The following is a 23,921-nucleotide window of genomic DNA, read 5'->3' on the forward strand; positions in this document are numbered from 1 at the left end:
ATGCAGCTTAAGGCAAAAGTTTGGCAATGCAAAGTAAAATCTACATAAGGCCGCGTGACTCGGGTATGCAATTTGGAACATTTTTCATCAATTAAAAAAGAGAGAAAGAAACCCGCCCTCATTAAAAAAAAAAAGAAAGAAGAAGAATAACCAACATCGTTGTCCCCGGAACTTTTCATCCCCTCCGCTCCCCAACCAATACATTTATTTTTCCCCTTCTGCTCCTAACTCAAATAAAATTTCCCACATAAGCAATCTGTTCTCTCTCTCTTTCTCTCTCACGTGATCCAAGCTAAGTTAAATGAGATTAAACGTCAAACAACCACCAAAGGAAGAAAAAGAAACTTTTACAGAGCTGGGAATAAGGGCGTTGTGTGTTCCCACCCTTAGAAATTCGACAATGTCGGATGACGCCACCCCCCAACCATAATAATCGGAGGGGAGTCCTTCCTTTGAGCTTCTGTAGCACAGTGAGATCCGTTCCGATGGGAGAAGGTAGAATGGTTGCATTTTTTTTCTCTTTCTCAAATGAATAAAAAGTGCATCTCTGTTTTTGCTTAAATATATGTTTTCTTAAACGCTAAGTGGTTTTTCTCCTCCTCGGTCCCCCCTTTCCGCGCCGCGGGGACACCGGAGTTCTCATTATCGATACTTGGGAGGTATCACCACTAGAGGTGGCCCATCGGTGGGCCTCCACATAAGTACCTGGGCATCGTTGGCATTGGGCTTCACAAGGGCACTCGTCGGTATTGGCTCGTTCTTGGTGAGAATTTGCGGCTGCTCCTGAGCCGAGGGCTCGCGCAGCTTGGCACGCTGCCCCAGGGGCTTGCTGGGGGTCACGTCGATGCCCAGCCTCATGCGCCACTTGATTGTCTGCAGGGTCACCATCTCGCTGGTGGTGGTGTTGGTCGCCACCAGCCACGTGGTGAAGCTCTGGTCCCGGTGAATGTGGGTGAGCTTGGCCACGTTGCTCTCGCTCACCGGCACCGCCCACGTGACGCTGGGGTAGAAGTTGTCGTTCATGCTGACGCTGAACTTGGCTTCCTTCTTCGTGGGGCCGATGATGGTGCAGGTTTCCGTGGTGTTTCCGTACCACGGGTAGTTGACACCATCCGAGTCGCTAATCGCTTGGATCTTGCCTTCCAGGAGATCCGGCAATTCCCAGCTGGACCTGCATTCGAGAAGGAGAAAGAGCAAAAGAAGGGGCGGATTTGCTTTTGGAAGGCCACGGCAGGGCTGAACAAGCTCGTGGGCGCCATATATAGGGCTGCAGCATTTAGTCAGATAAGCAGGCGGAAAGACTAGTGTTTAAAACCTTTCTGGCCCCTGAAAATAGGACTAGGGTTGCTAACCTCCAGGTGGTAGCTGGAGATGTCCCGCTATTATGACTGATCTCCAAGCGACAGAGATCAGTTCACCTGCAGAAAATGGCCACTTTGGAAGGTGGACTCTATGGCATCATACCCCACTGAAGTCCCTCCCCTCCACAAACTGCACTCTTCTCAGGCCCCACCTCCAAAATCTCCAGGTATTTCCCAACCCGGAGCTGGCAACCCTAAGTATGACCCAGATCGATTAACGGGGCAGCAAATTTTGTAAGGAAAAAGCTACCCCCTCTAATTTTCACGTTAAGTACTGAGAAAAATTGCACAGAGCAGCCACTCTGGAGGTATCCCCCCCCCACCCCCCGGGTAGGGAACTACTTTTCTCTAATGATTTATGTGGCACAAGCAGGCATCTTCTACAACCTAAGGGCCAATTCACACATTACAAAGTCCATGTGTCCCTCATGTGGACTTTGCACAGATGAACACATGAAGCTGCCTTATACTGAATCAGACCCTTGGTCCATCAAAGTCAGTATTGCCTACTCAGACTGTCAGTGGCTCTCCAGGGTCTCAGGTAGAGGTCTTTCACATCACCTACCTGCCTAGTCCCTTTAACTGGAGATGCCGGGGCTTGAACCTGGGACCTTCTGCATGCCAAGCAGATGCTCTACAAACTGAGCCACAGCCCCTCCCTGATTTGGATTAGGAACCACCGTGCACAAGAAGAAGCTACAACCAGGTCTTTTTCTTGACATGAATTGGTCCAGGGGAGCCGCTGTTTGGCCCATTGGAGAAACTTGCATGTACACAGAATTTTCACCTGTGGGGCAAATAATGGTTTTCCGGGGCCAGTTCACATGGGCAAAAGAGTGGGGGAGGCGGCTCAAGTCGCTTTCCCTCCTGTCCCGTGGCCCTGATCCATATTAGGCCTCGAGCCCCTTTCCCTCATGTATTGAGGTCCCGACCCAATTCAGGCCTGCATGTGCCAGCATGGAACTCCAGGTCCACATCTGACCCAGAGTCCTAGTGGTGGCTCATGCATCTGCCATACGGACTTTGTGATATGTGAATCAGCTCAGAGTGGTTCACAGCAAACAAGCAATATTTCCAAAAAAAATACAAAAAGATCTCATCCCAATTAAAATTGCTAATTTAAAACAATTTAAATAATGGGGCTCAACTATCTGCACACAGGACCAAGAACCAGCCTAGAGAAGCCATCAAGGTCCCCCATTAAGATCAGATAGAAAAGAAGGGAAAGGGAGGGAGGCCAGTAGGGTTGCCAACCTCCAGGTAATAGCCGGAGACCTCCTGCTATTACAACTGATCTCCAGCTGGTACGAGATCAGTTCACTCGGAGAAAATGGCCGCTTTGGCAATTGGACTCTATGGCATTGAAGTCCCTCCCCTCCCTCCTCAGGCTCCGCCCTAAAAACCTCCTGCCAGTGGCGAAGAGGGACCTGGCAACCTTAGAGGCAAGCCATGATGGAAATGGTCTTACAGGCCCTGAGGAACTGTGTTAAATATATATTTCCCCCTTCACAACCACTGCTTTAGTTATAGACAAAGTTATGCAGATGCGCTCGATGAATCAATGAAGATTTCATTAATCACAAGGCAGCTTTACTATATAGGGTTTTGTGACCTCGATACACCAAGAATGGAAATTTGTATAAAGTGCTTATTTTATAGATTGTCCTCTGCTTCTGTTACTCAGGGATAGCCCCACCTTCTAACTACTGGGAATCTTAGAGCCAGCATGTGCACCCAGCAGAATCAAGGGGCTGGTGGTATCCTCACAAGGCAGGCTTGTGTGGTTTCCTCGTTGCTGGTGTAGCTGCAGATAAAGCATGGCAGCAACCGGGCATCCGCATCGCTGTCGTTTCCATGCCCCAGTCCCCCAAGAGCGGTCACCCCCTCCCCAGGGCCACTGGGGCTTTTGCAATTTTTTTAAATTGGCAATTGAATATTAATGCATTGGTTTATAAATTAATATGATTGTATTAATGTATTGGTTACACTTATCAAAATAAGTGTAACAGATTCCCTGAATTCCCAGATTTCATTTTGTCTCCAGACCCTTCCTGGCCCCAGATGACCACAACCGCACAGAAAAGATTAACTGAGAGCTGACCGTCTTAAGAAAGAAACCGGCGAAGGGGCGATTCCTCCTATCTGCGTCACTCATCCCCCTCCCGGCGCCCTGCAAACACACACAAACGGAGAGAAGCCAGGAGGATTTGGGGATGAATTTGGCCGTCCCTCTCGAGGGGAGATGAATCGCTGGCCGCGCTCAGACCGCAGCCGTGTGCTGCCGGCCACCCGGCAGGCTTTCCCTTGACCTTCTAGCAGAGACCACTTTAGGGATACGGCCGAATGGGTTTTTTGAGCTGTGCTTTTTGCACAAAGGTTCACGCAGCCTTTGCCCCGAGCTGAGATGGTCCTCTGGGCATTTCAAGGAAGGCACACAACAGCCGAGACAGAAAATATAGGTGCACAGGACTACGTGCGTTCCACGGTTGCATAATCGTCCCTCTCGAGTGCAGAATTAGGTATTGAGTGACCAGGCCCGCTTCCAGGTTTTGAGGGGCCTTGGGCAGAGAGTTCCCATGGTCCCTCTCCCCCAGCGTGGTGTAGTGGTTAAGTGCAGTGGTTTGGAGCAGTGGACTCTCATCTGGAGAACCGGGTTTGAGTCCCCACTCCTCCGCATGAGCGGAGGAGTGCCTGGCGTGGTCTTTTATGTCCTTGGAACAGAGAGGTTGGCACTCGGCAACGACAACAAAAATTAAAGCAGTTTTTGAAACGGCAGGGGACTATTGTGATCAACTTATTGATGCTAACTGGAAGCCACAAGGGGTAAATTGTACTTACCGCACTCAAGATAGGATGTACCCAGTGTGTGTGGGGGGGGGGAATTCCTTGCACTGTGACAGCAGATTGACAGTGGGGAAGAGGCAATTGTCCTGCATCTGATACATGAGATGTGGCAAAGACGCACGCGCGCCCCCCTCGCTCAGAACAACAAATGACAGCACATTAAACCAACGGGACACAACCCACGGCACTAGACGGCCGGCATGCGCCCCACTGGAATGGATGGGAGAACGACGAGAGCCCAGCAGTTTGTGCTGCCTGTTAATTGGGGTGGGGGGAGAACGGCACCTGCCGGGGCATCGCTTGTTCTGCAAACTTCCTGGGTGCTGCCGACAGCAGGCAAGTGGAGCTGCCTCGTTTGCGTGACCCCCGGGTGGCAATTCTTTTGCAAGAGGGGAGGGAGGAGAGAGCTGCACAGCTGCAGAGGGAAGCCGAGGAGGCCGTAAAAGCAGATGGCAGGAGACTCACAGGAAATGTTCGCGCACATGCATCTGTGGGGAGGAAGTTTGCACAACCCCCGGCCTCCTCGCTGTAGTGACACATGCTTCGCGCTGGGCTTCACAAGTGATTAAATCCGCCTACAGGTTTTCAGCAGGAGGAGGATGGAACGGGGCTTTCGCGGCCCTTTTTATGGCTGACGGGGAGCCCCCTCGGCCCACAGTCCACACCCCCTCGCCAGCTGTTGCCCTTGACTCAACCTGAAGGCGGAATCCCCCCCCCCGTTAAAAGAGAAGATATGGGATTTAGGGTTGCCAACCTCCAGGTAATAGCTGGAGATCTCCTGCTATTACACTGATGTCCAGCCGACAGAGATCAGTTCCCCTGGAGAACGCTTTGCTTAGAGACTCTTTGCTGCTTTGGCAATTGGACTCTATGGCATTGAAGTCCCCAAACCCTGCCCTCCTCAGGCTCCACCCCAAAAACCTCCCGCTGGTGGCAAAGAGGGACCTGGCAACCCTATACCTCCAGGTGGTCGCTGGAGATCTCATGCTATTACAACTGATCTCCAGGTGACAGAGATCAGTTCACCTGGAGAAAATGGCCACTTTGGCAGTTGGGCTCTATGGCATTGAAGTCCCTCCCCAAACCCTGCCCTCCTCAGGCTCCGCCCCAAAAATCTCCAGGTATTTCCCAACCTGGAGCTGGCAACCATAGTGGGATTAGATTCTGCACCTGTCTGGAATGAGGGTCTACAAAGGCAGCCGTCCTGCTAAACTCCCCTTTGCAAACAACGACACAACAGAACTTCCCAGCTCATCATGCAAAGTGTACGGAAACAGCTCTAACACCTGAAGCGGCCTTATACTGAATCAGACCCTCGGTCCACCAAAGTCAGTATTGTCTACTCAGACCGGCAGCGGCTCTCCAGGGTCTCAGGCAGGGGTCTTTCACATCACCTCCTTGCCGAGTCCCTTTAACTGGAGATGCCGGGGATTGAACCTGGGACCTTCTGCATGCCAAGCAGATGCTCTACCACTGAGCCACAGCACCTAGTCAATAGATGACCCGCAGCTCAGAGGCAAAAGTCCAGCTTTGCATGCAAAGGGTCCCAGGTTCAGTCTCTGGCATCGCAGGTAGCACAGGAAAGGCTGCTTCTTTGGAAAGCCACTGCCGGTCAGAATAGGTAGTGCGAAGCTCGAGGAGCTTTACTCGCTTCTTACAGCCAAGTATGTAAAGAACTGTAGCATTACAATGCCTCCCCCAATTACTTCATTGTCCTCAATTGAGGGCATTACACATTCTGAGCCAGTACAATTGATCATTTGGATCTGGGGGGTTTGGAGACTAACAGCGCATTCCTGAAACGCCGCACCGGGCGTTGGAGGCAACCCTATACACCAGCAAAAAGCTGGCGTATCATTGTAAAAAGAAAAAGGGGCGTTCCTGAGCCGAAAGGGCTCAGGAGGCTGACCAACGTGGCCGACCCTGCACGCCGGCGCTGGGGCCACTAACACCAACGTGCGCCTTCCGGGCGCCGTTGGAGGCCGTAGTCGGCCTCCTAAGGGCTTTGGGCCCGATTTTCGGGAATGGGCCCTTAGACTGGAGTAACTCTCCTTAGGAATGCACTGTAAGCCTTACAAAGAAAGGCTGTGGGAATTGGGTATGCTCAGCCTGGAGAAGAAGTTTGATTCCCCGTAATTCTTTAAAATATGTTAAATTATGTTACTATTTTTAATTTTATTGATTTTATTTTGGTGGAATTTCCACCTTATTCTGAATTGCAGCTATGGCTTTTTTTTTTTTTTTTGCTAATGCAATAGGCTTGATGATGATGATGATTCCCTACTCCTCCACGTGAAGCCTGCTAGGTGACCCTGGGCTAATCACAGTTCTCTCCAAACTCTCTCAGCCCCACCTACCTCACAAGGTTCCTGTCGTGAGGGGGAAGGGAAGGCAATTGTAAGCCGCTTTGAGACTCCTTTCGGTAGAGAAAAGCAGGGTATAGAAACCAACCCTTCTTCTCTTTTTAAGAATTTTAAGGGCTGTTGTTTAGCAGAGGGTAGGGTGCTGTTTCAGTTGGTAGTGGAGGATAGGACTCGTAATAATGGGTTTAAATTACGGGTGGTAAGATATCGGCGGGATAATGACCTGGATAGTCCCAGATTAGCCTGAACTCATCAGATCTCAGAAGCTAAGCCCTGGCTACTACTTGGATGGGAGACCTCCAAAGAATACCGGGGCGGGACAAGGAGGCAGGCAACGGCAAACCACCTCCGAAGGTCTCTTGCCTTGAAAACCCTACGGGGTTGCCATAGGTCAGCTGTGACTTGCCAGCACAAAAAAAAAACTTTTTTAAAATAAGGACAGTTTAGGGGATAGAATCGGTTGCCCACGGTTGTTGTGGGTTCTCCCTCCTTGGAGGTGCTTAAGCAGAGGTTGGACGTAATTTGTCAGGGAGGCTTTAGGCCATCCTACATAGCACAAGAGGTTGGACTGGATGGTCTTTGGGTCCCTTCTAACGTTTTCATTCTATGATTTGCTAATGAAAAAAAAATCTCTACCTCCCAGTGAAAATGTCTTGGGAGCAGGCCTGCTGGCTGTCGCCAGTCTCTGTCCTCCTGCATCCACGAAGGCGAAGAAACAATTGGTGCAAGGGAAATAATACTTGAGATCTGTGCTCAGAACATCATTTCCAGGCACATGCTGGCCCAGTTTGGATCAGGACCGCAGCAAATGGTGAGCCTGACCTGAAGTCCTCTCCCTTTACATGGTTCCTCCACCTGAAATTGGCCCCAGCAAGCTGCTACTTGACCTGCTGGAGAAATTTGCTTGTAGCGTATCAGTACACGAGCTTCCTCAACAAGACAAACAGCAACTCACCAGATTCAGATTTATTATTAATACGGCAAAGCCATTAAAATATTCATATCAATTACAAGACAGAATTAAAAGATACAATACCTAAAACTATGGGATGTATCATTCTTAAATAAATTAAACAAATTACTATTAGCTAAAAACCTCAGGTTAATATAACATTTTCTGTTTTAGGTTAGATTGCCAAGCCCCCGCTTTGTCTGATGGATCTTGTGTATCGCAGCACAGAATTTAACTACTTGTCTCATCGTCTGGGCCGACCCTTCACCAGAACCATTTCAGATTGGAAAAACTGCTCGAGGGGGAGGCATAAGTCTCTTCCTCTTTCCGCACACACCCATCATCCAAATTAAGCCTGTGTGATCAGGGAATTAAGCTCTGAGCACAAAACTCCTAGTGCACGATGGATCAGAATCTTTGGGGCACTTGTGAAGTCTTTTTCACCTGTGAATTGGTTCTTAGTCTGAGTTGTCTTGATTGCTAGGCATGCAAATAGGTCTGAGAGGAGGCTTGGAGTTGGTATAATGTCCACTGATGTCACCAAGACACAGATGTTTTTCTAATGACCGGGAAAACAGAGATGCCCTTACACAGTTTCTAGGGGGAAAGGGGATTTGGAGGTTTTATCCTGGCTGAAGGACTATGAGTTCCCCAAGCGTAGCCTATTTCCTTCCCCTCCCTCTTAATTTTCCAGTGGCATCTCTTCCACCCACACTGCTGAAGCAATTCAAGAGAAGTGTGGGATGTTATAAGACAGCTAACTATGGTCTGTAGATGCAAATGTCAGCCGGTCTTCCTTCCTGTCATTTCTAAGTATCACAGGGGCACAATTTTTTTTTGCTTTAATTAAATGCAAATAAAACACAGACAAGACTACCACAGAGGCCAAAGTTGGCCTTAGAATATGGGTACCATTATAGCACAACAGAAGAGGATGCCTTCCTAGTGTAGAGAACAGAGTACATCATTCTCCCATTTTATCTTCACAACAGCCCTGTAAGGTTGGACAGGATGAAACTGTGTGTGTGTGACGGGCTCAGATGAGCTTCATGGCTGAGGGAGGATTCAACACACTCAACCACAACCCTCTGACCCTGACTTCCAGTATAAACATTTAATGTCCTAGGGCAGGGGTGTCAAACATAAGGCCCACGGGCCGGATCCGACCTGCGAGCCAGCCCCCCACTCTCGACCTGGGATGGCGAGGCATGGCCCGGCCCAACCCAACCAAGTGACTTTTATGTCATATCCAGCCCTGACACCCATTCTAGGGTTTATACACCATTTTCAGAGAACTATATGTGTTTCCTACTGTCTCAGTAATTCTAATAAAATTGAGTAAAGTAGGTCAGGACTATTATGTCCCCAGTGCGCTAATTTTTAAAGTTCATTTCATTCATTGTAGTTATCGCAACTGGTCAGGTGCTTTGTTCTGTTCTTTATTTGCTTCTGTTGCTTCCAGTGGGAAACACATGCCTGGCTCTAACTCCCCCTGCCCTAATTGGGATTGAATTCCCAGGGAGTGCACACCTCACCCAAGGAACCCTCCCTGACAAATTTCAGGCTGATGGAAAGTGTCCCCAGGTTGCTGGGAATTAAAATGCTCTGCTAGCACACACAGTAAGTGTGAATTGATGAGCATAAGTTTCCTGGGATCTTCAGGTATATTTAAAAATTAGTGCATGAAACTAATCAAAATTATCTGTGTGAAATTTCTGTCCACATCCATAGTGACCAATGCTGCAATATGAGTAGCTACACAGCCTTAACTTGGAAAGGAGTTTGAAAAATATCTGCAGTGCCAGAAGTATATAGTCTCTTATCTAAGGGGTGAACACTTGCCTTGCTTATCTGTGCCTGCATTTTTCTCTTGGTGTGCAAAAATATGATAGGGATTTTAAAGTGTTTTTTTAATCTGTAGCATTGGTATTGTTTCTGTACTTCCCTGCATTTGGTGGCACAAATATATGCAGCACACACAAACAAGAAACACAGATCTTCTAGTCACGCAAGTGATCTTTACCCCTTCCATCCCATGCGACGGAGAACCAATGAGATATCATTCAAGCTTCTAGGAAGCTCATTCCTGGTCTCTTACAGGGATCTACAATTGCCTCCAGGTGAGCAGGTAAGGGGGGGTGCTGTTAAATTATTAACTTAAATGGCAGAAGTGCTAATGAAAGTTTTTGTAGGCAAGAAACTTGAGTTGGCTTGGTTAAAAGGCAAACTGATAGCAGCGGGCAGAGGATTTGGGAGACCAGGATTACACAAGCCCCTACTCCCCTGTAAAGCCTTCACATTACCCCGTTATAAAATGGGAAAATTTTTGAGGATGGCCAAGGTAATTACGCTACAGCACATTGTTCATTTTAAAAATTGCTACAGAAAAGATTAATAATAATCCTGATTTCCAGCTTTTTAAATCCTTATCTAATTTTCTTGCTGGACATTGCATGTTTTACAGGGCTTGTAGAATTTGTACACATTTTTCTGATGGGGGGGGGAAACACAATTTTAAAAAGACCTCAGTTGTGGGTGGTGCCAGGGGTGGGATATCAGTGACTAGGGGTGGCACCTGGTGAGTTTTTGTCAGAACCAGGCTGGAACTTGGTGATTTTTGTTTGGTCAGGGCTCAGTAAACGTTGGGTGTCTGGAGGGGGCAGGATGGAAGTTGGATCAGAATGCTGGGGAAATGAATGAAATCTTTCACCGCCCCTTAGTTCAAAATACCTGATGTGTGTGTGTGTGTCTGTTAAGTGCCGTCAAGTCGCTTCCAACTCATGAGACCCTATGAATCAATGTCCTCCAAAACGTCCTATCTTTAACAGCCCTGCTCAGGTCTTGCAAATTGAGGGCCACGGCTCCCTTTATGGAGTCAGTCCATGTGTGTGTGTTAAGTGCCGTCAAGTCGCTTCCGACTCATGGCGACCCTATGAATGAAAGTCCTCCAAAATGTCCTATCTTTGACAGCCTTGCTCAGATCTTGCAAACCGAAGGCTGTGGCTTCCTTTCTTGAGTCAATCCATCTCTTGTTGGGTCTTCCTCTTTTCCTGCTGCCCTCAGTCAGTCCATACCTGATACTAAACAAAAATGCCAAGTATAACATTTGAGGCCAAAATACCAAATGGGCAGGAGATCGGCAATCCTAGCTCCAGTGCCTACCCTGGCAACCTCAGAGCAAGATTCAAGATGACAGCCTTCATCCAAGGGAAAGACCCTGGCTCAGAGGTACAGCAAAGAGCTGTAACTACATAATGGCATGGCTGGAGGACGGAGGAGGAGGAGGAGGTGGAGATGGAGGAGAAGGAGGAGAAGAGTTGGTTTTAATACCCCCCTTTTTTGCAACCTTCAAGGAGTCTCAAAGCAGCTTACAATCACCTTCCCTCCCTCTCCCCACAACAGACCCCTTGTGAGGTAGGTAGGGCTGAGAGAGTTCGGAGAGAACTGTGACTAGCCCAAGGTCACCCAGTAGGCTTCATGTGGAGGAGTGGGGAATCAAACTCAGATTTGAGTCCACCGCTCTTAACCACTACATCACGCTGGCATTTGGTCTGAATCTGGTCCATGCCTGGATGGGCAACTTCCTGGGATCTTCAAGTATGCCCTGTGTTGTTCCATGACGGCCAAATGGCAGTCCATAAATTTAACAACTGAATAAGACCCCATCGAGGTGAACTGCTGGCATCTCCACTTAGAAGCATCGGGCTGAGGTGATGTCTGACTCAGCTCTTGGGAGAGCCGCTGATGAAAACAGACAGCAAAGGGATGGAAAAACCTCTTGGGGGACTGACTATAAGCACGGCCACATGAATGCCAAACTTTATAAATCTGTTTCTGCAGCCTGCATAGATTAGGCATATTAGCATATTTTTTTTAACATTTCTCTGCCCTCCTACCCTTTGGGAATCTGAGATTACACTGCCCGCATTTTCAAGCATGCCGCTACCTCCAGGATCAGAGGAGCATGCCTGTTATATTAGGTGCTGTGGAACACAGGCAGGACGGTGCTGCTGCAGTCATCCTGTCTGTGGGCTTCCTAGTGGCACCTGGTTGGCCACGGCGTGAACAGACTGCCGGACGTGATGGACCTTGGTCTGATCCAGCATGGGCTTTCTTATGTTCTTATGGGCAAAAAACTGTTATTTAAAAATGGAAGCCAAATTCCTTGGGAAGCCAGATGCCGCTCCTCGTATACAGCGCGAATCTGGATTTCTGTGCTCAGACATCAAGTGAATATGGGGCTGTGCAGCACATTCTGGTTAGTCAATCAGATGTAGTGACAAAACCCTGGCTTGTACATACAGACCCTGGTTTGTTGCCTGGGAGCAGAGGGGGTATCCACCCCGCCTCGTTGTCCCTTTGACCAGGCAGCTGTAAAGTGCGCTGCTATTCGATGAACAGTACTTTTCCTTTCCTTCTTTCAAGCTCTCTTGACTAAAAGGTCTTGAGCAGTAAAAGGGGGAACCTTTATTTCTTTAAGGAAAATATGGTGGATAGAGACTTGGCTACTGCCAATGTAGTTCTTAGGTCTCTATCCGCCAGCAAAAAGGGGACTGTTTTATCTTTTGCTACTGTGGCAGGTAATTTGATTAAGATAGGAGTAATCCATTGATTGCGATAAGAATTGTATTGGGGGCATTCCAACATCATATGGGATAATGAATCCACTCTCTTCAGATCACATGGATGAACAGTACTTTGTGACTGCAGACATCCCAACAAACCAGCAACAAACCCCAGTTAGAAATCCCTGTCTTGTGCCAGCCAACAAACCACCTGCATTCAGAAATAAACCAGGCTTTGATCAACCACAGTTGATAAACCAGGACTTAGCTCAATGTCCAAATGCAGCCTATGGTTGGATTCCACAGATCCCTTCCACTAGCAGCACTGCTGCCCTCTGGAGGCTCTTGCACCAGAGTAAGGCTCCTGGAGCCAGAGGAAAGGGCCGCTACTAGCACAACAGTGCCACAGGATTAGGGGCAGTGTGGTGTAGTGGTTAAATGTTGGACAAGGATCTGGGGGACACACGTTTGAATTCTCACTCTGCCATGGAAGCTTGCTGGGTGACTTTGGGCCAGTCACACACGCTCAGCCAAGCCAACCTCACAGGGTTGTTGTGAGGATAAAATGAGAGGAGAAAGATGTAAGCCACTTTGGGTCCCCGCTGGAAGAAAGGTAGGGGTATAAATTAAGTAAAATAGAGCCAGTGTGGTGTAGTGGTTAAGAGCAGTGGTTTGGAGAAGTGGACTCAGATCTGGAGAACTGGGTTTGATTCCCCACTCCTCCACATGAGCGGCGGAGGCTAATCTGGTGAACTGGGTTTGTTTCCCCACTTCTCCACATGAAGCCAGCTGGGTGACCTTGGGCTAGTCACAGCTCTGTTAGAGCTCTCTCAGCCTCACCTACCTCACAAGGTGTCTGCTGTGGGGAGGGGAAGGGAAGGTGACTGTAAGCCGGTTTGAGTCTCCCTTAAGTGGTAGAGAAAGTTGGCATATAAAAACCAACTCTTCTTCATCTTCTTCTTCTAAAAAAATAAACAGGATCCAACCCATTTGTTTGTGTGTAATTATGGTAATGTGAAATTAAAACTATGCTCTATGCAAAGGATCTTAGGAGCCAGGCATTATTAGAAACCTGGCTGGCCTCTTCCTTGATGGCCGCACTGCTGATTTACCTTACACACCTGATTTCCTTTCCGTAGATTTAACAGCCATTTGCTATTCAGCTGTCATTTCGCACTTTACAAAAGGGGGGAAATGAAGATTAATTTTTTTCTTGACACTATAAAGAGAAAAGTTGCCACATCTCTCACGCAATTCACCGATCTACTTGATAGCAGATAACACAGTATCCGCTTCTCGGAAAGTGTCATTAGCTGTTTTATCCAGGGAGTGATATATTCATTTCGTGCCTTTTCTCACGGTATTGGTATTTGTATTCGTTAATGTATTTCTGTAAATGTGTGCAGGTTTACAAAGGGTTTTAATTAACCACTGACGAAGGCCCCATAGGCCGAAACGCGTTTGGTATGTGGTTATAGTTGTCAGCTTCAGGAAATGCCATTGTGCTTTTTTAATGCTTTTAAATAATTTTAACTTTTATACAGCGCTTCTAATAAATTATACTTTCAGTATTAATACGAAGACTTAGATATATTTTCCTTTCACCCAACCTTGGGTACCCAGCATTTTCAGTCAAAACCAAAAATAAAAATGATGAAAATCAAGAGGGCAAAACATCCAAAGTTTTATCTTCAAGTCAGGCGAGGGGATACCATTCCACGCCATTATTTTCAACTTTGCAAAACAGCTCTTCTTTGAGGTTTTGCATAACCTAACCTTCTCATGAAGGAAGGACCATTCAGCTGATCTGACTTTTTTGAAAGCCCCCTCGGACTGTAGTGTGAAGCACGCCAATCTGCACTTTATGGTGGGGCCAACACTGGAGTGTCTCTGACTACAAACACAAGAAGGCCTGGAAGTGGTTTCGGGACCTGCCTCCTGAAAATGGGCATGCTGAAGAACCTTATGTTCATGCCCACCTGGGTGCTTGCTTCTTCGTCTCCCATCAGCCTGCTGAATCTGTGCATTTGTTAGGATATCACAAGTCTTCACTTCACCGAGAGAAACCACAAAATGGGGAACCTACGGAGGGGGAAGGAGTGGAAGTGCGGAGCACTGGCCAGAGTCAGTGAGCTAGGTTGCAGAGCAGGGTTCCCCAACATGGTGCCATCCGCTAAGTCCTTTTAAGAAGCGGGCGATACCAGGTAGGGCTTTTGCCCAGCAAGGCTTTTCGATTGACTACTGGAGATTTTTTTAAACGTTGCTTTATATTAGTGGTTCCCAAAGTGGGCAGTATCATCCCCCTGGGGGTCGGTGGGATTACCTAGGGGGGCACCAAGAGGCACGGGGGGCAGCAGGGGGGGCAAGAGGTGGGCCCTTTCAACTGTGTTGGATAGGGTAGGGGGCGCTGGGGTTGAGTTTGTGGAACCAAGGGGGCGGGTGGCCCGAAAGGTTTGGGAACCACGGCTTTATATGGTCTGGGACCACTGTGTCTTCGGGACTGCCTCTCCCTATATACCCCCCGAAGGCCCTACGATCAACTAGTAACAAGTTACTGCAGATCCCTGGCCCTAAGTGTCTTGATGTCCTTGATCAGGGCCAGGGCCTTTTTGGACTTGGCCCCAGCCTGGTGGAGCTCTCTGTCCAAGGAGACCCGTGCCCTGTGGGACCTTGCTGGGACCCGCAGGTCCTGCAAGACAGAGTTGTTCCGCCAGGCTTATGGTTGAGGGCAGCAGCGGTACCATCCACAAGCTGGCCTTCCGCCCCTACTCCCTTCCGTTCAATACCTCCTTTCTCCTTTATGTCCTTTCTTTTCTGCAAATGTGTTCACCGTACTGTCGAAGGCTTTCACGGTCAAAGTTCATTGGTTCTTGTAGGTTATCCGGGCTGTGTGACCGTGGTCTTGGTATTTTCTTTCCGGACGTTTCGCCAGCATGGCGAAACGTCCGGAAAGAAAATACCAAGACCACGGTCACACAGCCCGGATAACCTACAAGAACGGTCACCGTATTTACAACTTTCCCTGTAGGAATTTATATATTGGCTCCAGTGAAATTGTTACAGAATTAAGCTCAGCATGCACAATGTTTTAATTCGTGTACGATTGAATGGTTTTATCGTGTATGGAAAATATATTGTTATGGTGTGAGCTGCCCTGAGGCTGGCATTGCCGGGGGTGGGCGGGGTATAAATAAAATTATTATTACTATTATTATTACCATTGTTAGCGACTGACACTACGGCACAAGGACCTTCCCTGTGTGACTTGAAGTTCAGCTGTGACAATCATTTTGTGGCTGGCTCCACCTCCTGAGGGAGCCACTTTGTGGCAGCCATTCTGTTGCGGTGCCCACTGTGCCATGTCAGAATGCCAAAGACGCCCGCGGGTTCAAAAAGGTTGGAGACCCCTGCTGTAGAGCTATTGCTCTATTTAGGCCACAGGATAGTAAATGCAAAACAGGTACAGCAGCATTTCTGCCCTAAACTATGCAAACTTCTGAGTTACACAGAACTCTTCAGCATCGTCATTACAGGATAAACCTTCAGCGGATCAAATCCAGTTTGGGGTTAATCTGCAGTGAACGCATAACCCCTCTCTTACTGCTTTCCAATTTCATTTCCCCTTCAGGGAAGCAGGGAGAAGAACGGAGTTTTCTCTTTAAGAGGATTGCAGGTTTAGTAGGCATCGGGGGGGGGGGGGAATCCACTGGATTTCTAACATGCTGCCTGAAAAAATTAATCTCTGAGATGAGAAAAAGTCTTGCTCTTAAGGTGACATTGCAGAGAGGGTGTCTTTGTGTGGTTGTGACTGTCCCTGCAATATGATTTCCACAGTCCTTTGCCCAGCAATGAACAATAATTTCCCGTCAATTCACTGCCTCAATCAGAAATATGCCAAATGCAGATGGGTTTTGTCTCTCTCTGGCTGCCAAGCCCGACTGTCTTTAATAAAGGGACAGTCCAGCTGGACCAGATATTAATCCCACCACTAGCCTTATTGGCTGGATCACAGTGCCCAATGTGTGTGTGTGTGGGGGGGGGTCATGCTCTACAACCAGTGTCCAGGCAGGTCATGTTCAAGAAATGGAGCAAAGCAGAAGGTTTAGTTTGACTGGTGCAATCTAGTTTTACTGGTAGGGTTCTGCCCTGAGATGGTGGTGGCAGAGTGCACCACCAACTTGCAGACAACTTATGGCAACCCCTCATGGGGTCTTCAAGGCAAGACATGTTCAGAGGAAGTTTGCCTTCGGTCGTTTATGCATGGGAGTTTTACCTGAGGTTCGTTGCTCGCTGAACCCACACTTTCCTGTTGGGAATCTATGTACCAGCAGTCTGCAAACTCAAATCAAGAAGCATTTGAGTCCCCGTCTCTTGAAATATTGCTTTGTAATTGGCTGTAGTGCTTGCTGTGAGAGAAAAGTCCCCCCTCACAGAAACCTAATTGCTGCACAAAAAAGCATTTAAAAAAACGGAGCTCTCTAAAAGGAACTGGGGGGTGAGAACCCAACCCTTGTTTCTAAAATATTTTCTTCTGCTCAGAAAGATCTCTGAGGAAGCAGGAAGCATTTTAATCCCCACCCCTTGACAGGCTGCTTTGTAATTGGCTGTAGAGCTTTCTGGGAGAGAAACCAAACTTCTGTGTCCCGCGCCTTGCCTTATGAATGGGGATTTCACCCAGGCTGATCTCAGGGGAGATCAAAGACTCAGGTTATTAGAGGAACGAGAAGTCCCGGGATTTGTAAAGGCTGGCAGCGAGATCATCTCTAATGGAGGGAAAACTCATGCATAACTCCAAGGAACAACTGAGATAGACTAGGGGCGAATGTGAGTGAAAGTACCCATGCATAAACTACCATTGCCTGCCTCCACTGAGAAACCCTGGTATTCCTTGGTGGTCTCCCATCCAAGTACTAACCAAGGCAGATCCTACTTAGCTTCTGAGATCTGACGAGATCAGGCTAACCTGGAGATACAATGTGTAATTGCAAAGCACCGATGGCCACGGGCCTTTTGCCTTGGCACTGCCAACATGAGAGCCAGAGTGGCATAGTGATTAGTCCCAGACTAGGACCTGGGAGATCCGGGTTCAAATCCACACTCTGCCATGGAAGTTTTCTGGGTGACCTTGGGCCAGTCACACACTTTCAGCTAGCCTACCTTGCAGGATGGTTGTAAGGATAAAATGGAGAAGAGGAGAACAATGTGAGCCCCTTTGGATCCCCATTGGGGAGAAAGGCAGGGTATAAAGGAAGAAAATAAATAAATAAAATGTGTAACTTCTTCACCACTCTTGGTGTATCTGGAATTCAGAAGTAACAAGATGAGCTTTATCTCGAGCTCCTCAATACCTGGAGTACTGGGTCCAGTTCTGGAAGCCTCACTTCAAAAAGGATGTGGACAGAATGAAGCGGGTGCAGAGGAGAGCGACGACGATGATCAGGAGAGCAAGCCCTACGAGGAAAGGCTGAGGGAGTTGGGAACGCTTAGTCTGGAGAAAAGGAGGTTGAGGGGAGACATGATTGCTTTCTTGAAATATCTGAAGGTCTGCCACTTAGAGGAGGGCAGGGAGCTGTTCCTGTTGGCAGCAGAGGACAGGACTCGCAATAATTGGTTTAAATTGAGGACGGAAAGGTACTGGCTGGATATTAGGAAAAAACTTTTTACAGTAAGTGTTGTTCAGCAGTGGAATCAGACACCTAGGGAGGTGGAGAGCTCTCCCTCACTGGAAGCCTTTGAGCAGTGGCTGGACAAGCACTTGACACGGATGCTCTAGGCTGATCCTGCACTGAGCAGGAGGTTGGACTAGATGACCTCTGGGGTCCCTTCCAACTCTATGATTCTATGAAATGTTAGCCCTGTGAAATCAGGTGTCAGACTAGGTATCAGAATGGGGGGTGGGGAGAATGCTTCTGAGCACCCAGAGAATCAGATGGTGTGATCTGGTCAGCTAGGCTCCCTGTCGGCCCCGGGTAAAAACAAGATGGTTCCCCACACAGACAATGGAGTTTTTGTGCACTCCGTCCCCCCCGTTTTACACTCGGTCTCCCGCCCGACATCTGCACCTCAATGGAGACCAGCCCGAGTAATCGCTGATCTGATACCAGGTCCCGCGGAACTATGTCGGGAGCTCGGGAAGATCAGCCAGTTAATGCACACGTTAACTTCCTGTATGCGTTGCCTTAAGTCGTTACCGGCAGTTAACTTCTTAACGTTTCTTTGAATCCCAAACCCAATCAACCCCATTGTATTTACCCTATATATGTACCGAGTTTTCCCCATGCCTGTATTCTAGCCTTAAGTTTCTATGACTTGCTGAACTCGCTGACTTTCTGAATACAACTTTAAACTCGCTGCAACGCCTGGAGTAAAGTTCCTTTACAAGAAACGCAACGTGTTGCTGAAGCCTGACAGATCTCCCCACACGCCTGGGTCCCACTGCATTAGGGACTTCCTCATCTTTCCAGCTTTCTGCTCCTACAGGGGAAAAGATGAGACGGGAGAAATTTGCCCACAAGCGCAGCACGCATCCGGCCGAGAAATGTTTTGCAGAGTTCTGCAGAGCTTCACTTCCCGTTTCTGGAAGGCTCATGTCATCTTTCTCTTTTCTTTTAGGCTGAAAATGCTACTCTTCAGATCGGGGGTCCACAAAGTTTTTGAGGCTGTGGGCATCTTTGCAATTCTGAAATGGCTGCTGCAAAATAGCTGCCGCAAGAGGCGGGGCCAGGTACAAAACGGCTATTGAAGCTCACCTTCATTCGCACTGTAAAAATACTTGTGCAGTGGTGGCAGCTGCTGCCAAAGGAGCACCTGAATAAATCGGCGCAGCCAATCTAATCTTCAATGGCCAATCAGAAGCCTCGCTGGGCAAAAGCCCCACCTGGTCCCACCCACTTTCTAAAAACACCTGCTGGGCGCCAGGAAAGGTGTCGGCAAGCAGCATGGCACCCATGAGCACCATGTTGGGGGACCCCTGGTTTCTATCATATTTAAAGATGAGCTTTGAATAAGAAACATGCAGTGTCTCTTGGTGGCAGAAACGGCAAGAGTGGGCATTTGGGCAGCCAATCTTCTAGCACCCAGATAGGGTTGCCAGCTCCGAGTTGGGAAATACCTGGAGATTTCTGGGGCGGAGCCTAAGGAGGACGGGTTTGGGGAGGGACTTCATTGCCATAGAGTCCAATTGCCAAAGCAGCCATTTCCTCCAGGGGAACTGATCTCTGTCGGCTGGAGATCAGTTGTAACAGTGGGAAATCTCCAGCTAGTACCTGGAGGTTACATTGCCAAATATATTGTAGCTATGCAATTCACAGTATGTGGTAAAAAATCCACCAATCACCCTATATACTGCAAAGAAAAGATGTACAGTTTTTAATAATGCTAACAGGTACTATACTAAGCCACTATATCCTGACAAAATAATATTAACAGCTGTGATGTTAATGTCTACAACCCACACTATACTACAACTAAAGTCTCCCACCAAAATGTAAAAATCATGAATGACTGCCAAGAATAATATTACAATGGTGCACCGTACTATATAAAGAACTGGAAATAAGTTCACGTTCCTTAAGAGTAAGGAGCGCTGGGGTCCTTCACACTGCGCGTGCACACTTTGAATTGATATCAAAATATCAGTCTCTTTCTCAATATTATGTAGCGTTCTAGTGCTGTGTATGCTCTGGATGCGTTGTATGAAACTCAAAATTGTGCGCTCCGTGCCGGCAGAAGCCGCGCGCGCTCTCCGTATCAACCCGCTGAGAAGCGGTGAAAGGGAGGTGCAGAATGACATCAGCTGGGCGACACAGTACGGCAAAACGGAGAGCTCCCTCAAAGAGGTAGCTTGCTGTATTGGAAGGCAGCCTATGGTGTTGCAGGGGGAGAAAACCTCGCGGGGAAAAAGGGATTCGCAAAAAGCCAGCAAGCAGCGGCTCTTCCACGAGTGGTCCGCTGGTGTAATGCGATGAGAGTCCCGGACTCCTGGACGCTTTTCCGGACTCAAATTGCGTTTTCACGATCCAAAATAGCTTCGTCAGCCAATAAATCAGTCAACTTCTGTTTAGAGGACGTGAGTCCTTCTTTAACGTGGCCTGTGAGGTACCTGGAGGTTGGCAACCCTACCCTCAAGCTGCTGCCCCAGAAGGGCCACCAGCAGCCAAGAGGAAACCAAGCCCGGAGGCACCGTCCAAGCCAGCCTATACTCATGTGCCATTACTGCCAAGGCCAAGTTTGAGCCACCCTCCCAGAACTGCAAAAACTTCACACATGCCATGCCGTACAGAATGTGTGACTGTGTCTTATGTCAAGGTCATCCGGAAGTCCACCATGCTCCATACCATTTCCTCTGCTCTCCAGGGTCACTAGCAGAGAATACAACAAGAAGAAGAAGAAGAGTTGGTTTTTATACCCCGCTTTTCTCTACCTTTAAGGAGTCTCAAAGCGGCTTACAATCGCCTTCCCTTCCCCTCCCCACAAGAGACGCCTTGTGAGGTAGGTGAGGCTGAGAGAGTTCGGAAAGAACTGTGACTTGCCTAAGGTCACCCAGCAGGCTTCACGTGGAGGAGTGGGGAAACCAACCCGGTTCTCCAGATTAGAGTCCGTCGCTCTTAACCACGACACCACGCTGGCTCTCCATCCTTTCTCCTGCTACTGGTTATCTTACGGGAAACACTGGGGCCTGAAATGGGGACTATCTTAAGGCAAAAAGAGATGCCCAGATATAGATACAGCCCTCCGCATGTTCAAAACTGCTTTTTTAAATATATATACATTTTTATTATATTTTTCAAAATACAAAGAAAAAAGGGGAAATTAGGGAAAGGAAAATAGAATTACATTCACTGTTTTTCACCGGCACACGGACTGTTTCATCATCTACATAGAATGTCTCTCTAATCTATTAATGGCCTTATTTCCTAAATCTAATACAATTTTCTTATACTACATCAATTCTTGTTAACTCTGTCTAATAAACATATTTCTGAACATCAGAACATCAGTATCTTTCATAAAAAGGCCGCCATCTTTGCGTGGGTTCTTCGGTCATCTCATAATGCAATATGGCCAAAAGTCTTGCCAGCATTGCATATTCATGCATTTTTGTAATCCACATCTTTAAGTCAGGTGTCTCCTTGTCCTTCCATTTTTGTGCTATTAACAGTCTCGCAGCCGTCATTGCATATTGATAAAGTTCTTTATACTTTACAGGTATTTGAGTTGGAGTTATTCCCAATAAAAAATATTTAGCTTCCAATTGAAAGCTCGTTTTCAACATCTCTTGTATTTCTTTATGTATGACTTTCCAAAAAGATTGAATTTCTTTACATGCCCACCACTGATGGAAATATGTTCCCTCTGTTTCTGAACACTTCCAACAGTTAACCTGGTTTGCTTTGTACATCTTCTGCATTTTTTTTTTAATTCCACACTTTTAATACACAAAGCCCACTTCGCAAGCCTCCTTATTCAGCAGCAAAAGAGTGCCATAATGTCACAGCCATCTTTCGGTGACCCCGTAAGGATTCCAAGGCAAGAAACAGAGCTAGCAGCCCTAGACTTCCTTGGCGGTCTCCCACACAAATACTAACCAGGGCTAAACCTGCTTAGCTTCTGAGATCTTACGGGATTGGGTGGGCATGGACCATCTAGGTCAGGACCCTCCTTATTCAGCACCCCACAATTCTGCAGGAGAGGATCGTGCACCCGCGTCCTCACAGATTGTTTCTAAAGTGACTAACACGTGTCGCTCAGTACTTTGCAAAGTCACCGCAACTCCTGCCTGCCTCTGACGCTCTCTGTCCTCCTCTGCACGCTGCTACTCTCGCTTTGACGCTTTGGGGGTCTGCTCACTTCCTGCCTGGCCTTGCAGTGGAAAGGGCTGCGATTTCCCCTCCCTATTTTGGGCAGCCCTCACTTCCTGTTTTTTGAAGGGTTAAACAGCTTGGTGGCCTGGGGAAAGGAGGAAGCAGAGGGCTCCCGGTTCAGTTCCTGATTTGAAGCAAATTTCTCTCTCTTCTTCTGGCAGACCCAAAGTTACACAGGTTTTGAGATGTTCAAGGGGAGACCAACCACAGCCTACCTCTTCCTCCCAGTAGCTTCTGGTACAACCTGAAATCTGTTTTGCACTAAGCATGGCCTAACCTCATTAAGGGGCTGCTATTTTTCTCTCCTGGATCTACCCAACCAGATGTGCGTTCTCCCCCACATGCAGGGTTCCTTGCAAAACAATCTGAAAACCACTGCAATAAGCCATTTCCTCTACGGATTGCTAGAGAGACACAAAACACAACATCAGTTTGGTAATTATTGGCTAATAAATCTTTATGCATATTGCAAAGTTCTCACTGTTGAAATCTTTCTTTAAAAGGGGGGGTGGGTGTTCATTTGCAGTGAGTACCGTATCTTCCCAGTTTACTCCAGGTGGGCAGGCTCCTTTAGAATGACCGCACAATTTCTCCGCAATCCATCCACCTCACCTGCCAGCTCACCTGCCATGTGCCATGTAAGGTACTATGACTCAGCACTTCTGAAGCCAGCCCAAAACCTACCATGCCAAAAGCACTTCTAAATTTGCAAAGCCTTTTGAAATGTGCATTGCGAGCATTTCCACAATGACTCTAAGACCGGTTAATACGGTTTCTCTTGGATCGATGAGGGTCATACAAAGCTGCCTCACACGGAATCAGACCAGGGTCTCAGGCTGAGGTCTGTCGTATCACCTACTGCCCGATCATTTTTAAAACCAGAGTTGCCAGGGATTGAACCTGGGTCCTCCCGCATGCCAAGCAGGTACTCTACTGTTGAGCCTCAGGGAATGAAAGGTAAGAAAAAGGCTTTGTATGCAGGGACATTTCCCCACAGTCACCCCCGCCAACTGCTTCAGGGCTTCCTTTTGATTATGCATGCCTTTTCCACCCATCAGAGGTCGCCTCGCTCTCCCTGCGCATTTTGCCCATGCTTTCCAGATGCATTTTTAGCCAGAATCTAGAAAATGCAGGCAAAACGCGTGGAGAGAGCGAGGTGACCTCTGACAGGCAGAAAAGGCATGCATAATCCAAAGGAACCCCGAAGCAGTCGGCAGGGGTGACGGCGGGGAAACGGCCCTGCATATAAGGCCATAGTTCTGTCAAAGGCCATGCAATGAACCCCCACCCGAGGTAGGATTTGAACTCACAGCCAAGACCACATACAGGCAGGCCCTTCATCTTTAAAGGTACGTCTGGAAGTTATATTAAAGAAGCTGCAGAAGTGCTTTCAAAGACTGATCCAGTGCCACTGCAGCAGAAGCAAAGAGTCATCCCACTTGGTTGGCTTTGGCCAGACTTGCACGTCAGCCTCTGCAGCGGACGGAGGAAGCAAAAGTCCTCAAGCAAAAGTCCTCCTGGCTGGATCTTTATCATCCCGAGCGATGCCAAATTCTGCCAGCAGCAGCAGCAGCATCTCTCTGCCGTAGCAGCATCAACTCGGGGATTTGTTTACAGCATGCGAACCTTAAATGACAGAGACCCCAAACTGAGTGCTTCCTCAAAGTGTTTCTCCTTTTTTGCAGGGCTTCTAAAAGAAAAGGGAAACTGTGGCAAACAGCAGGGTTTCCAAAATAGGGATAGAGACAGAAAAGACAGAAAGTCAAAAATGTAGGGGGAAATACTGAGTGTCTGCCTGCCCATGATCCTAATGGAACCAGTTGTTAACACTTGTGGGGGGTAGTTGTTAGAGTGTCGGTTCAAATCCCCACTCTGCCATTGAAGCGTGCCACTTCCATACTCTCAGCCTAACCAACCTCACAGGGTGGCTGTGAGGATAAAATGGAGGGGGTAAGCTGCTTTAGAGACAATGT

The 23,921-nt window shown here is 48.0% G+C and overlaps 1 protein-coding gene across 1 annotated transcript in view; it reads right to left on the reverse strand.

The window, feature by feature from the left end:
- Positions 1 to 642: 642 nt before the first annotated feature.
- FAM78A (family with sequence similarity 78 member A) overlaps positions 643 to 23,921 on the reverse strand; it is a 28,856-nt gene continuing 5,577 nt past the window's right edge. The window contains exon 2 of the mRNA XM_056860471.1: positions 643 to 1,171. Within this exon, the coding sequence (XP_056716449.1) occupies positions 643 to 1,171 (529 nt within the window). The remainder of the gene's footprint in view (positions 1,172 to 23,921) is intronic.

Source organism: Euleptes europaea, chromosome 14, assembly GCF_029931775.1.
Source record: "Euleptes europaea isolate rEulEur1 chromosome 14, rEulEur1.hap1, whole genome shotgun sequence".
NCBI classification, from domain to species: Eukaryota; Metazoa; Chordata; class Lepidosauria; order Squamata; family Sphaerodactylidae; genus Euleptes; species Euleptes europaea.